We start from the raw sequence: 15,324 nt of genomic DNA on the forward strand, positions 1-15,324 counted from the left end.
GATCATGGAACTGAATTTGAAAATAATTTGTTTGAATCCTTTTGTGAGGAATTTGGAATATCTCACAACTTCTCTTGTCCAAGAACACCACAACAAAATGGTGTTGTGGAAAGAAGAAATAGAAGCATACAAGAGATGACAAGAGCTATGCTTTGTGAGAGTAATGTTCCAAAATTCCTTTGGGCTGAAGCGGTCAACACAGCTTGCCACATTTTAAACAGAACAATCATAAGGAAATTTTTGAAGAAAACTCCTTATGAACTTTGGAAAGGCTACCCACCAAACTTAGATTACTTGCACATCTTTGGATGCAAATGTTTTGTTTTAAATAACAAAGAAAATTTGGGAAAATTTGATCCAAAGGCTTATGAGTGCTTGTTTGTAGGATATTCCACTACTAGTAAAGCATATAGGGTTTATCATCAAGATGCTAGAATTATTGAAGAGTCCATACATGTTGTATTTTGTGATACTAACTTGGTGCAAAGCATTTTGGAAGATTGTGATGCAGGAAATCAAGCTCAAAAGGAGAATGAAACTACTCAAAATCATGGAAGAGAAAATTCTGGACAAGCTGAACCAGAACCAGCAAATGCTGAAAATTCAAGAGACAATTCCATTTTGTCTCATGAATTTGAAGGAAATCCTGCAGCCAGCAGCACCCAAAATCCCTTGGTGACTGAATCTGTCTCCAAGTCCACCAGACCTCGTGAATGGAGATTCCTGAAGAATTATCCTGAGGAATTTGTCATTGGGGACGTATCTCATGGAGTGTAAACAAGGTCTTCCACTAAAAGGACAAATGAAGGATCAAACATTGCCCTTCTTTCACAAATAGAGCCTCAAAACGTCAAAGAAGCACTAAGTGACCCTTCTTGGGTTAAAGCTATGGAGGATGAGCTCCTTGAGTTTGAAAAGAACCAAGTATGGACTTTGGTTCCAAGGCCAAGTGGAAAGAAAGTGACCGGCACCAAGTGGATTTTTCGGAACAAGTTGGGAGAAGATGGTAGCATTGCAAGAAACAAGGCAAGGCTAGTGGCTCAAGGATATGACCAAGAAGAAGGAATAGACTTTGATGAATCCTTTACCCCTGTTGCCTGAATGGAAGCCATAAGACTTCTCTTAGCTTATGTTGCATTTTGTGGTTTTAAATTATACCAAATGGATGTGAAATGTGCATTTTTGAATGGAGTGATAGATAGAGAAGTGTATGTGGAGCAGCCTCCTGGTTTTGAAAATAAAGAGCATTTTGATCATGTTTTCAAACTATCTAAAGCTCTCTATGGTTTAAGACAAGCTCCTAGAGCTTGGTATGAGAGACTTAGCTATTTTCTTTTGAAAAATGGTTTTCAAAGAGGCACCACAGACACAACTTTATTCATCAAGAACTCTAATGATTCTTTTATTCTAGTCCAAATATATGTTGATGACATTATTTTTGGATCAGCAAATGAATCCCTTTGTTTTGAATTTGGAAAACTCATGACAAGTGAATTTGACATGAGTATGATGGGTGAACTTAATTTCTTCCTTGGGCTGCAAATTAAACAAACTGAAAAAGGTATTTTCATTCATCAAGAGAAGTATGCCAAGGAATTAATTAAGAAATTTGGTATGGAAAATGCCAAACCCATGGGAACTCCTATGCATCCTAATTCTAAATTAGATAAGGGAGAAACTGAGAAAGATGTTGATGAGACTAGGTATAGAGGAATGATTGGCTCTCTTATGTACTTAACTTCCTCTAGACCCGATATTGTGCAAAGTGTTGGATTGTATTCTAGGTTCCAATCCAAACCTAAAGAGTCACATCTTTCTGCAGTTAAAAGGATCATTAGATACGTTCATGGCACATCTAATTTTGGTCTATGGTATCCTAAGATTGATGATTTTTCTGCAGTTGGTTATTGTGATACAGATTTTGCTGGTGATAGAGTTGATAGAAGGAGCACTTCTGGTTTATGTTGCTTCCTTGGAAAGTCCTTAAATGTTTGGTCAAGTAAGAAGCAACCAACAGTGGCCCTTTCCACTGCAGAGGCTGAATATATAGCTGCTTCCTCTTGTTGTTCTCAGCTCTTATGGTTAAAAACACAGCTTGCTGATTACAAATTAAATGCTGAAAATATTCCCCTGCTGTGTGATAATATGAGTGCCATTAATATTTCTAAAAATCCAGTTTTGCACTCTAGGACTAAACATATTGAAGTGAAATTTCACTCAATAAGAGAACATGTCCAAAAGGGGGATATTAGTATTCAATTTGTTAAATCAGAGGAGCAATTAGCAGATATTTTTACTAAACCATTAGCTGAGGATAGATTCTGTTTGCTTAGGACTTGTCTAGAAATTTTGAGTTATGACTCCTTGTTTGAAAAGTGCTGATGTTTTTGCTGGAGCTTTTTGTCTCATAAACAGGTATGAGACAATTCTGGGCAAATGATGAATGTTTTCTTCTAGTCAGCGTGTTCTGGGCTTATTGCTAGTGAAAAATCATTCTGGGCCAACCTCAATTCAGATCTTGGTAGTCCTATGTGTCTCATTTGTTCAAACCACATCTGGGCCCAATATGAATGTTACATTCTTATGTTTAAGTGTGTGTTTAAGTTTTCTTAAAATTTTTTGTTTAATGGCCCGAAAATTTTCTTTTGGGCTAACTTAATTTTTGACTTTAGTCCAAAAAGTGTTTCAATTTAATTCTGTTTGCCTTTCAAAATTTAAAATTAATTTCCTGTTTTAATTTAAAAATCAAATAAAATCTTTTCCTTTATGATATCATGTCTTTTCAAGTCTTGTCAAATGGTGATGCAGTTGCATGGTTTTGGAAATTTGCTTTTGGGTACGGTTACCAACATAACTCTCTTCCCTCCATAACTCCTCCTCTATCCCTTCGGTTCTCACCACTACCCCTAACACTCTCTTTCTTCCTAAATCATAACCACAAAATGAGGAAGAAAACCATTGCTCATAAACCTCCTCGTGAAAAGCTGTATAAACTTCCATCCAAACCTTCCACTCGCTCACAAGACAAAACCTTCACTCCATCTCCTTCTCCTCCTACCTCTCCTCCTCGCTGTGACCCCATGGCTCGGACCAAGAACACTTCAAGATTTCCTGCCTCTGCCAAGCCAACGCCACCACCGAAAGTCACACCATCCAAGCCAGGTTCATCGAAACCGAGTTCATCCAAAGGAAAGCGACCTGCAGCACCAGAACCTCCACCTGAGTCCACACAACCAAAATCTAGGTCTGTTCCATCACGTTCTCAAAGAGGTAAAGCTCGAGTTCCTCTCTCATCTGTTAGAGAACCAGAAGTTGATCCTTTTGCTCACAAATCACAATATATGACATCTCACTCAGACTTTAACCCCATCGTTTCAAATCTGCCATGAACCACGATTTCTATGAGGGAGTTATTAAGTATCGTACTCTATGTCCATCTTTTCTGGCTGATTTACCTGATTTGAAAAAGAAAGGTTTTCCTTTTGTTGCAAACTTGGAATTTTTAGACTGGAATCACCTTTTTGACATCAAAAAACCTGTATATCCTCAGTTGGTCAAAGAATTTTATGCGAACATGACTTATCATGAAGGAAGTGTGCATTCTTATGTTAAGGGCAGAGACATCTATTTAAATAATGAAACTGTTAGTGATGCATTGAAGTATACTGATGTTGGGCCTTGTGCTTACACTTCGGTTAAGTGGGATGAAGGTGTTGGAATTTCTTATCTTGATGCATTGGCTCACATTTGTGAACATGTTTCTTTAATTGATGGCATTACACCCACTTACAAAGCCCTTGGATATGAATGTGCTCAATTGCACCGAATTGTCAACTACGTTATACTTCCTCAAAGTGGTTCATATCAAAGGTTTTCCTACACTAATACTCTTGTTTTATATACCATTCTCACCAAAACTGAAATTTCATTTGCATATTTGATGGTTAGATACATGTTTGACTCTGTTACGAGGGAGGGTACTTCCATTTCCACTGGGAAGAAATCCACTCTGCTGAATGTGGTCAAGGATGTTGCTCAAGAGTTTGTATCTCAATCAAATCACATGATTGCCATGAGCAAGGAACAAAGGAAGTTAACTAGCAAGCATGAGAACTTTCTGAAGAAATCAAGGGATAGGGTGGCTGTGCTCATGACCTTCATTGATAACCTTCACAATGATGAAGACATTGCCACTGATGTTGAAGAGGATGCTGCCTCGGAAGGAAATGGTTCTGATGCCTAGGATTTGTCTCATAAAAACTGCTGCTGCTGCTCCTTCTTTGTCTCATAAACTCTGTTTATTGGGCTACTGTTTGATCTACTTTTCTTGTCTTGGATGACTGTAATAACTTTGAACACTGATGCACTTTTGGTTATTTAGTTGGTTGTTTTGACTGTGCACTAACCTTTCTTGCAGGGTTTATAGTGCTATTTTTGTTGATCTTGCATGTTATCCACCCTTGATGACAAAAGGGGGAGTAATAGCAATTAAAAGTTGGTTTTTGATTCAGTTGATTGATGCTGATAATTTATTGATGCTGCTAATTCTGTTCTGAACTTTGTTTTTGCAAATTGTTTTTTATTTACAATATGCTTTGGCTGTTGTCATGATAAGAAATATTGGGCTGAATATGTGTTGCTAGAATCCCTTAGTCAAGTTACATCTTGAATAGCTCCTTTTAAGCTTAATACAAACAGGAACAAAAAGGAAAAAAGCATAGATTCAGGGGGAGCTACTGTTGAAAAGGAAAGGGGGAGCAACACATTAGCAAGCAACATCATTCAAAGGGAGTCTCTAAGACCTTACTCAAACTCATTTCCTTTTGATTGTTGCTTAAATCATGTTTGTCATCAAGGGGGAGATTGTTGAGTTAAGAAATTAACTAAATTAATTAGTGATGACAAACATTATTTTTGGGCAAAATAAATAATTAGTGTTAAGTGTTAATAAGTATATGTTGCTAATTATTTATTTCATATTGCAGGCCAACAAAATCTCAAGCAGCCCAAATGGTATAAAAATGATATAGCAAGGCTGATGAATAAGAAATCAAGCACAGCCCAAGAGAATCAAAGCCAAAGGATCCAATGGGCCAAACGGGTGGCTTAATGAAAACCGGATCCAAGCCCGTATCCATCCCACAAAGCTTCTCATACAAGATTGAAGCTTTCATTCCCTCTCACTTGCTCTCACCGAAGCAACGTACACTTCTCTAATCAAGTCAAATCATAGCATCAGAAAAGTAAGAAAGAGAAAGAGAGAAAAAGCTTCATCCATAAGCTAGTGATCAAAGAAGTAAGAGAGAGAGAGAGTGAAGCTTGAAGCACAGAAGCTAAAACAGTAACTCCAAGCTAAATCAAGTTTAAGAAAGGTAATCCGTCTCATCTTGCATGCATCAGATCTTCATCCCTTCTTCCCAACTCTCTGCACTATCCAAAATGGCATTCAAGGAAAAGTTGATCTCTGTTCTTCACTGCTACAAATCCACGGTCACAAGAGATTCTTGGGGACCAAGTTGCATCTCTATGGTTCAGATTTGGTTGACCATAGGAAGACAATTTCGGTTACTCCTTCTTGGCTTTCGAACAAGTTGGAGAAGTCAGAAGCAAAGTTCCCATTGTGAGGATTAATGGGAAAAAGTGAGACAGTGGGTTGGTGAAGCTCAAGGCTCAAGGTGTTGACCTTGGAAGCAGAACCAAGCAACATGCAAGGAGATAAAAGAAGCTTGCTGCTCATTCAGAAAGCAAGGAGAGAAAACCAGAGTTTGAGAAGTTGAGTTCTGTGAAGTATTCCCTGTGAAGTTCCTCTACTTGGACAATGCTCTCTATCAAAGAAGCATTCTGCCAATACTGAAGAACAAATTCTGAGGTTTGCAAAGCTGGTTTTTCACATAGCTTAGAGGCTGTTGATGAAGTCAATCTCCTTCTTGTTTTACTGATTGTAATGTACTTTTCTAAGCTTATCTTTCTGTAATTTCTTGAGAGAAAAGGCAGTGTGAGAAAGCTTGAGAAAAAGCCATGAGTGGAAAAAGGCTGAGAGATACACTTGAGAGAAAATCCTAGAGTTGTTTTCTGATTTCTTTAGGTGTAATTATGTCTTGTATCTTGTACCTGTAAGGTATCCCTTCCTTAGTTGGGTTAGCACTAAGAGGTATAGTTAGGTATTAGCATAGCCAATGTCAAGTTAGGTTAGAACTTGAGTGTGAAAGGATTGGGTCAATCCTGTGTTATTGGTGTATGTAATATTGTTAACTATAGTGAAATTCTTCCATAGTTGTGGAGGAGACTGGATGTAAGTTGCATAGCACAAGGCAACCGAACCAGGATACTTGCTGGTGTTAGCTTTTCTCTTCTCTGCTGTGTTCTGTTTTATGATTTTCATGAGACAAAAATAAATTGTCTCATAAATTTCCGCTGCTCAGATCAAACAGAATCAAAATAGCAAAGGTGTTTCAAAAGGGTAACAACAACAACTTAAAAGGAAGGCATAGATTCAACCCTCCTTCTCTAAGCCTACCACAACCTTTATGTATTATTTTAGACAACTTAAACACAATTAATAATACACAAAATTTTTTTCAGTTTAATCTCTTATTTCTAACATTAATTATTTTTATTAGATTTAACATCATTTTCAATTTCTAATAATTTGTTCCAAAGACAGTATTTATTAATAATTTAAAAATTTTTAATCATTCTAACTATCTAAGTAATTAGTTTTAGCGGTTTATATATTACAGGTTTAGACGATTTTTGACACATTAATAAATTATTGTTTATAAAAAACTATTAGATCAATTACTTGAATATAATTTAAAATCGATCAAAAATAGTAAGAGACTGTAAACCATATTTACTTTTTAATTTTTCTTTACAACAATTAGTACTTTTAATGAACACCATCTACTGTTCATAAGATCTTAAACTTTAAAATAGGTGGACAATATTGCCCATGAAGCTTTGCTAAAAGATACAACAACATGTTAATCACGAATGTACCAAAACAGTAGAAACAAAATAATTGACAACCTTAAAATATATATATATAGATAAGATGATGGTATGCCCTACATATTGTCTCAGATGTATGTTGACAAGTTGCGACTAATTTACATCATGGACCTTATGCCTTTTCTTACCACAACACAGGGGTGTAAGTTACCGAACCAAACTGAAATTGACCGTAAAATCGAACTAAAATTTACAACAATTAAATAAAAACCGAAAAAATTAGTTTTTTTGGTTTTTTTTAAAATAAATCGATTGGTTTGGTTTTTGATTGGTTCGGCAGAAATTGAATCGAATCGAACTGAACTGTAAAAGTGGTTTAGTAATACATTGAAATAAAAATTTTAGACTTAACAAATGTGTTTGTTTTATGTTTAGTTGTTGAAATTGTGTTGAATTTGAATGTAATGTAATATTATTTCAATTTATTAATTGTTTTGAACATCATTTTACTAAAATTAATTTTCTATTAGTTAGGATTTAAAAATCGAAAAAACTGACCGAATCAAACCGCTTTTGATTCGATTCGATTGTTACGCAAATAACAAACTAATTGATTGATATTATGTAAAAACCAAACAGATCGGTTCAATTAATTTTTAGTCTAAAATCGAACCAAACTAAACCGATAATACCCCTTCCACATTATCATTCAATCTTTCAATACAATCGAAAGAAAACTAATTCGATTAGTTGTGAACTCCATTTAAAAATTTCTTTTTAGTCAATGAATTGCTACTTACATGCGAAAAGAAAAACTGATTTATTTTTCTATACCAAATTATTTTGGTTTCTTCTGTATGTATGTGTTAGGGCACCTTTGGATTATTGTAATTATTATCTATTTTGAAGTTCATTTTATCATCGTACAACAGCTAAACCCAATAATGAAAAATAGTTACATATATATCATGTCCGATAAAATTATTGAATCTCTATTCAACACGATTAATATTAAGAGATAAGATAAGCTAAAGTTACAATCATGTCATATATTATAAAAGTATACTTTATTCACCTGGATGAAAACACGAGTTAAATATACAAAGAAAAAATATAAATAAATAATAAAAATACTAAATAATATGGATAATAGATATATCGGATGTTCATTTTATTAGATGTGCATATGATTATTCTAATATTAAGATTTAGATAAATAATTTAAATAGTTAATTTATTCATTTGTTTGAGTGAAAATCACATGTTCGAATTTTATTTTATATATTTAATAATTTATTGATTAATAATAAAATTTTAAATAGAATTTACATTTACAATAAATTAATGATTAATATATCACACACTGAAACGTACCATAAAAGTAAGACGAAAGCAATTAATTAGAATGTAAAAAGAAAGAAGGTAACTAATAAATGTGTGTGTGCGGGCATCAGTTTTTGTGGACCAAATCCATTGACACAAGCAATCGGTTGGTGACTTGGTGGTAGGTCCCTATTTATTCATTTGTGGCAAATATGAAGCACATTCAGAAGCATGAATCACGTGTTATAATCATAGAATTAATTCTATCCACACAATATGTCTAGGATTTTGCTAATTAGATTTAGTGTCATCAAATTTTTTAGGAGGAGCTCGTGCTTTATGAAAGTATAAATACTTTGTTTGTATTTGAAAAATAAAAAATTTATGTGCGTATAATTATAATTTTTAAAAATTAATAGTATTTTTTAAAAAAATTTAAAAAAGCCTTATAATTATCAAAATATAAACGTTTAATATAATTTTATATATTAATAATATCTAAATATAATTTTATAAGTAATACAAAGGTGAAGATTGGAAAAAATATTATACAAAATGTTAAAAGTTTTAAATATATTGAATACATCATACAAGATAATGAAAAAATTAAACATGATATAAATTATAAGATCTAAACAGATTGGTCAAAATGACGGAGTGTATTTGGTTTTATATGTAACAAAAAAATGCCTGTAAAATTTAAAGGTAAATTATATCACACTGATATTAGACCGGCTATGCTTTATATATGGTACAGAGTGTTGGGCGGTCAAAGAAAAGCACGAACATAAGTTAAGTGTGGCAGAGATGAAGATGTTGAGATGGACGATGAGTGGTCATACGTGATTAGATAGAATAAGGAACAAAGATATAAGAGAGAGAATTGGAGTAGCACCTATTGTGGAAGAGATGGTAGAATCGCGTCTCAGGTAATTTGGACATGTGAGAAGAAGGCCGACAGAACACCCAGTCAGAAGGGTAGATGAGATGGAAGATGGACAAATGGTGAAAGGCAGAAGAAGACCTAGGAAGACCATCCACGAGGTGGTCAAACGAGATCTACATGTAAATGGTCTCTCTGTAGACATGATATATGATAGACCTCAATGACATCGTTTGATTCATGGAGCCGATTCTACCTAGTGGGACAATGTTTTGTTGTTGTTGTTGTTAGTAGTGTTTAAAAGAAGTGATTGAGAATTTGAAACTAATAGATTGAGATTTAGTATTGTATTTAGTAGTTAGAGATTAAAATTAAAATTTTGGTTTGAAGATACAAAATTTCAATTGTTTCAGTACCTCTAAAAAATAGAAACAAAGAAAACTAAAATTTCTGACAATAGAGATTGAAATTTTAATAATATTTACTTTTAAAATTATTCTCATTCAACATTTTAAATTCCAAACCTAACCACATACTTTCTTTTTTCACAGAAAATTGAGACAACACACCAAACATAATATTAAGACATAATTTAATCTTAATTTTTCAGTTTCTATCTCCTGATATCTATTTCTTACTCTTAGTCTCTTTTTCAAATATAGTCTTATTTTTTTTTAATTTTAAAATGTTAATCAAATTCAATTATATTATTATTTATATTTATTGAAAATTATTTTTAGTTTGATATATCAAATATAAATGATACAAAAAATTAAATTTAATAAACTATTTTTAAAAGGTAAAGATTTTACTAAACTAACTTTTAATCGAAAGAATAGAAAGAAGAAAAAACGACTGAAATGCTTTTAAAAAATTAGCTTTGTATGGAATGCTATTTGAATTTCTTTAAAAGTCAAACATAAAACATTTCCTTAATGTTTTAAATAATTTTTTGATACCAAAGAAAAAAAAAACAAAAGTTTAGGAGTGTACAATATTCTAACAGTAAAATAATAGAAGTTTTAATATATTAAAAGGCTAAAAGCCTTAAAAAGTAAAACCAGAAGTACAAATTTTAATTAAAACTGAGTTTTATTATAAAATATATTAAGAATACATGCTAAAGGGTTTCATAGAAGAAATAAATTTCTAAGAATATTTAATGTGTTTAAACTTAAAAAAATTATCACTCTCAAACCTTTAACAATTATTCTTAAAACAGTAGTTCACAAAAATGGCATACAAAACTCTTTTCAAGTACTGTGTTCACAGTTGTACACAATTTTTGGGGCCATAAAATTATAACAGAAGCTGCCGACCTAACCTATATAAAAGTAAATTTTGACTAACGCCTAAATACATGAAATGCACTTGAAGTTGGTCACAATTTTTCTGCCCCAATCACAAAAGTATACTTTATCTTTTATTTTAGTTTTTTGTTTCTCACCTTTTATTTTATTTACTTTTGCTTAATGCAATGTTTGTTTAAATTAAGGGTGTACATAGGTCGGATCATACTGGATTTAACTTAATTCAGATTTGACCTAAAATATAAATTAGATCTAATTTTTAGATCTTAATCCAATTTTAGACCCGATGAAACCTACGCATTTTCGGATCGGGTGAAAATCGGATATTGGTGAAAATCGAGTCTTTAGCATGTAAAAATCACCTAATTTTCAATCATTATTTCATAATTTACATAGTAAAATTCAGGGTAAAAAACCTAAATAAACCAATGGGAGATCTTTATTACCCAAATCAGCCAAAACAAAAATTTTTTCAGCAATCCACCAACGAGCAAATATATATAATTCGAATCAAGTTGATTCGAACTGCAAATGCAAGTAAATCGAAACAACATGATTCGAATTACAATTGGGACGAGTTGCATGTAATTCGAATTAAGTAGATTCGAATTAGTAAAGGCTAAATCGAATTGAGTCGTTTCGAATTAGTAGGCAAACGTGACTCAAGGGAGTTCGAATCATATTGATTCGAATTATTCATTGTTGGTTTCTAAAGGTAGTTCGAATTAACTTGATTCGAATTACTAGTAAGTTGCCTAAATAAGGAGTTCGAACCAAGCTCATTCGATTCAGTTTTACTTCCTCATACCCCACCAAATCCCAGAGAAAACGACGCAGAATCTGTTTGACAAAGACTCAAGAGGTAGATTAACGCGATGGGGGACGATCTGGGAAGGCTGTATCGTTTGGATGGAGTCGCTCACATCGCCGGGGTGATCAACGACGAGGTTAGTGATTTTTAATATTGGTATATGTTTAGTGGTTTTTAATAGTGGTATATGTTTAGTGGTTTTTAATAGTATATGTACAGTGGTTTTCGTATATGTATTTTAGTGGTTTATTAAAGTGGTATTGCTAGTGGTTTACATAAGTGGTTTTGCATGCGGTTTAACATAGTGGTTTTCTATGTGGATTTGTTGATGGTTTTTGTTAGCGGTTTACGTAGGTGGTTATGGTAATTGTTAATTTCAGTGGTTTTGTTGATGGTTTTTGTTAGCGATTTACGTAGGTGGTTATGGTAATTGTTAATTTGAGTGGTTTTGTTGATGGTTTTTGTTAGCGGTTTACGTAGGTGGTTATGGTAGTTGCTAATTAAAGTAAAGGGTTTTTTAAGTGTAAAATATAATTACAATTTCAGCCATCATTATTAAAAAACTTCAGTTCATGAATGTGTACATCACGAAGTTGCTAAAATACTACTTGTGAATGGATGCAGATTTAAGACTAGTTTTTAATTTGTTCTAATCATGCGGTCCTTTTATTTCGCAGCCCCAACGCTGCATATCGAGTATGCGGCGGCAGCAGGGAATGCGACTGGATGAGCGGTACGTTCCGTACTTGCAGATGGCCGGATTATACCATCTTGCGAGACTGAACGACAAATGGTTCCAATTAGACGAGCCACTTGTGAGTGCATTCGTCGAGCGGTGGGGTCCGGAGACGCACACTTTTCATATGCCGTTCGGAGAGTGCACGATCACACTTCAGGACGTAGCATACCATTTGGGGTTGCCAGTGGACGGACATTACGTGAGTGGCTGCCTTACGGATTTCCATGTATACATACAGGGTGGTCGGCTAGCTTGGCAGTGGTTCCAGGAGTTGTTTGGTGTGTTACCCCCCCGAGCCAAATTCAAAAGTTCGCAGTGAACTGCAGCTGGTTCCAGGAGACCTTCGGAGAGTGCCCCGAGGGGGCCGACGAGGAGACAGTTAGGCGCTTTGCCCGTGCCTATATCATGATGTTATTGGGCACCCAGCTTTTTACCGACAAGTCCGGCAATCGTATTCACATCAGATGGCTACCGTACGTGGCTAGGCTTGAGGAGATGGGTGGCTACAGTTGGGGGTCGGCGGCGCTTGCATGGCTATACCGGTGTATGTGCCGAGTGGCCAACAGACATATCGTGAAGTTAGCTGGGCCGTTACAGTTACTTCAGTCTTGGATATTTTGGCGTTTTTCTAGATTTCGGCCTGATGGGTTTGATTTGTTTAGCTGGCCCCTGGCATCCAGGTACGACTATGTCATTATATTATGTTTAATTATTCTATGAATTCAAGTTATCGCCTGTAATTGTTATTCTACCTCGTTACATTAATGATTTACTTCATAAATTAACGTCCTTTTCCGGTGGTCATGTTACAATCCTGGCGTTAGCGAGAAGGGACCTTGGGTTCAGATGACCCGGCTGAGGATCAACATGTTACAGCCTAGGGATGTGAGTATGCTAAGGTCCCATGTTTAGTCAATTTAATTTTAGACATACCTAAATAGATATTTTAATGTATTGGGGATTCTTTTTTCAGTTTCTCTGGATGCCATATAGCACACCAGAGGTCGTTCAGGTGGTCCATCCGGAGGTGCTGGAGTCTCGTCATACGGCTTTATGGCGTTCCGTCACCTCACTGATATATTTTGCCGTGGTTGAGTGGCACCAGGTTGATCGGGTGTTACCACAGTTTGGAGGAGTACAGGCTCGCCCCCGTCCCGCCCTGAACATCGACTTCTTGATGTTGAAGGATGGTAGAGGAGGTGATCGTTGGTTTTCGTCCCAGTTACAGCACTAGCATCATCACTGGGAGACACGTGCGTAGCACGTCCTTTGTTTTGACGTTATGCCGGACCCGGGTCCGTCACATGCCTTCTTGGACTGGTGGCGTCAGCACGGAAAGAGGTTTTTATCACCGGAGATGTTATTGAGGGATCCTAGAGACATTCCTATTCCAGTTGAGGCTACACAGAGGGGTGTTTGAACAGTTCCCGACATGGACATAGTTGACGACGTTCCCGATAGGCGACGGGTTGACAGGAGAGCTCGGGTAGGAACACGGCGTAGCGACCGGGAGTGGAGGTGGCTTGACCATGCTATAGAGGAGGGTAAGCAGGCAGGGAGGGCTCGTGGAGGAGCACGGCGTCGTGGCGGGCGACGGAGAGGGGCTGCAGTGCTCCATATTGGGGGTGATCATCGTGACGATGCCGTTGCTGGGGGTGCTGCTCACGGTGGTGTTATACCCGATGCTGGCGGAGCTGCTGGAGAGTTACATGACTCGGTTATGGGACATCCTTCGGGTCATGTTGACGCTGGACTGGGGGAGGGGCCTCTCGGAGATTACTTTGTCGGTGTTCCCGGCGACGATCATACACTACATGAGAGTACACCATGGGTCAGTCCGGGCACCATGTATTCAGACTTTCTTGCCGATGATGGTCTTGATGCCGAGTACGGAGGGGACCACTTCCTTGACGAGATCACTGCCATCATGCAGGAGGATAAAGCTGCCCGTCGAGTTGGTCAGACTTCGGGGTCACAGGCACATTTAGATATAGATCTGAATTAGCCTCCATCCGTGCCTCAGACTGAACATTTTGCCCTGGGCGGTACACCACCATCAGCAGCTTGTGCTGGATCACAGTCAGTTGTCGGGCCTTTTTCATCCCGACCGTTACATATCCAGCCACTCCAGGATGATGAGGAGGATGACATAGAGGATGAGGAGCTGCTGATCCGGAGAGGTCACAGGACATGGGTTCCTCGACGTTACTTCACCGGATCGCACCTTTTTAGATGATTTGTGTTGTCTGCTATTTTGTTATATACTTATGTTTATGTATTTCCGTTATCACTGTTCTATGTACTAGTCATTTACTTTAGCAGATGATGTCTGTATGTTTACTAGTGGTTACATTGTATCAGGCACTATGAGAACTATGTTACTTTGCTTATTTATATTAGTTCCGTTACTTACCTTGCATAATCCGTTAAATTAGAGAATCCTTTTCAATGTTTATGCTACGTACTTTTTGAGAGCAACTCACGTTCATCACATATATACACAGGCCTCGAACACACTAATTCGAAACAACCAAAGTTGAACTATATACACATAATTCGAATCAAGTTGATTCGAACTTCCCTTTGACACTAAAAAGACATAATTCAAATCAATATGATTCGAATTCTCCTAGGTCACGTTTGCCTACTAGTTCGAATCGACTTGATTCGATTTATGCTTCCTTAATTCGAATATACTTGATTCGAATTACTTGCTTTTGGAGTTCGAATCATGTTGATTCGAATTATATATATTTGCACTTTGGTGGATTGCTGAAAAAAAATCTTGTTTTGGCTGATTTAGAAAATAAAAATCTCTCTTTGGTTTATTTAGGTTTTTTACCCTAAAATTCACTTAACAAAATATAACAAAAACTAACCATTCTTTAAAATTAAAGCATAACCATAATCAATACTAATATTGTCTAATAACACCAAATATTTAACACAATATTATATATTAATCTAAAGTCTTATACATTTTAAACATAAAAATTAACTTATAAATTTATAATGACTAATAACACAAAATATTAAGGTTTACAATATTTAAATTCCACATAAGAATAGCCATCATCCATCACTAATAACACAAAATATTAATTGTGTATGATGACCGGGCTGAGTTCGGGTGGCTCGAACTATGGCTCGGACCCGACCCGAAATAATGATCGAATCTATATTTAAGACCCTTACTCGACCCTAGATCCGATGAAATCACACTAAATTAGCCCCTAAAATGTTTAGAAATGGGTGAGTCTTTGAGTCAGGTCAGACCATGTACACCCCTAGTTCAAATTTACAATAT

The 15,324-nt window shown here is 35.8% G+C and overlaps 2 protein-coding genes across 2 annotated transcripts; both read left to right on the forward strand.

Moving 5' to 3' along the window:
• Positions 1–2,942: 2,942 nt before the first annotated feature.
• LOC107475823 (extensin-like) lies at positions 2,943–3,389 on the forward strand. Its single transcript, XM_016095500.1, has one exon. It carries the CDS (start codon positions 2,943–2,945, stop codon positions 3,387–3,389), a length of 447 nt encoding a protein of 148 aa, XP_015950986.1.
• Positions 3,390–11,342: 7,953 nt separating this feature from the next.
• Positions 11,343–13,251, forward strand: LOC107475824 (serine/threonine-protein phosphatase 7 long form homolog). The gene is made up of 4 exons (XM_016095501.1): positions 11,343–11,414; positions 11,956–12,243; positions 12,354–12,697; positions 13,011–13,251. The coding sequence occupies exons 1-4, from the start codon at positions 11,343–11,345 to the stop codon at positions 13,249–13,251; spliced, it is 945 nt and encodes a 314-aa protein (XP_015950987.1).
• Positions 13,252–15,324: the final 2,073 nt, after the last annotated feature.

The sequence above is a fragment of the Arachis duranensis genome, chromosome 2 (genome assembly GCF_000817695.3).
Source record: "Arachis duranensis cultivar V14167 chromosome 2, aradu.V14167.gnm2.J7QH, whole genome shotgun sequence".
NCBI lineage: Eukaryota > Viridiplantae > Streptophyta > Magnoliopsida > Fabales > Fabaceae > Arachis > Arachis duranensis.

Bases quoted from the DNA above. Each gene is read 5' to 3' on its own strand.
- LOC107475823 (XM_016095500.1), top strand. From the start codon at position 2,943: ATGAGGAAGAAAACCATTGCTCATAAACCTCCTCGTGAAAAGCTGTAT.
- LOC107475824 (XM_016095501.1), top strand. From the start codon at position 11,343: ATGGGGGACGATCTGGGAAGGCTGTATCGTTTGGATGGAGTCGCTCAC. The intron at 12,244-12,353 runs GTATACATACAG...AGCTGGTTCCAG, and splicing joins GCTGCCTTACGGATTTCCAT to GAGACCTTCGGAGAGTGCCC. The intron at 12,698-13,010 runs GTACGACTATGT...GATGCCATATAG, and splicing joins AGCTGGCCCCTGGCATCCAG to CACACCAGAGGTCGTTCAGG.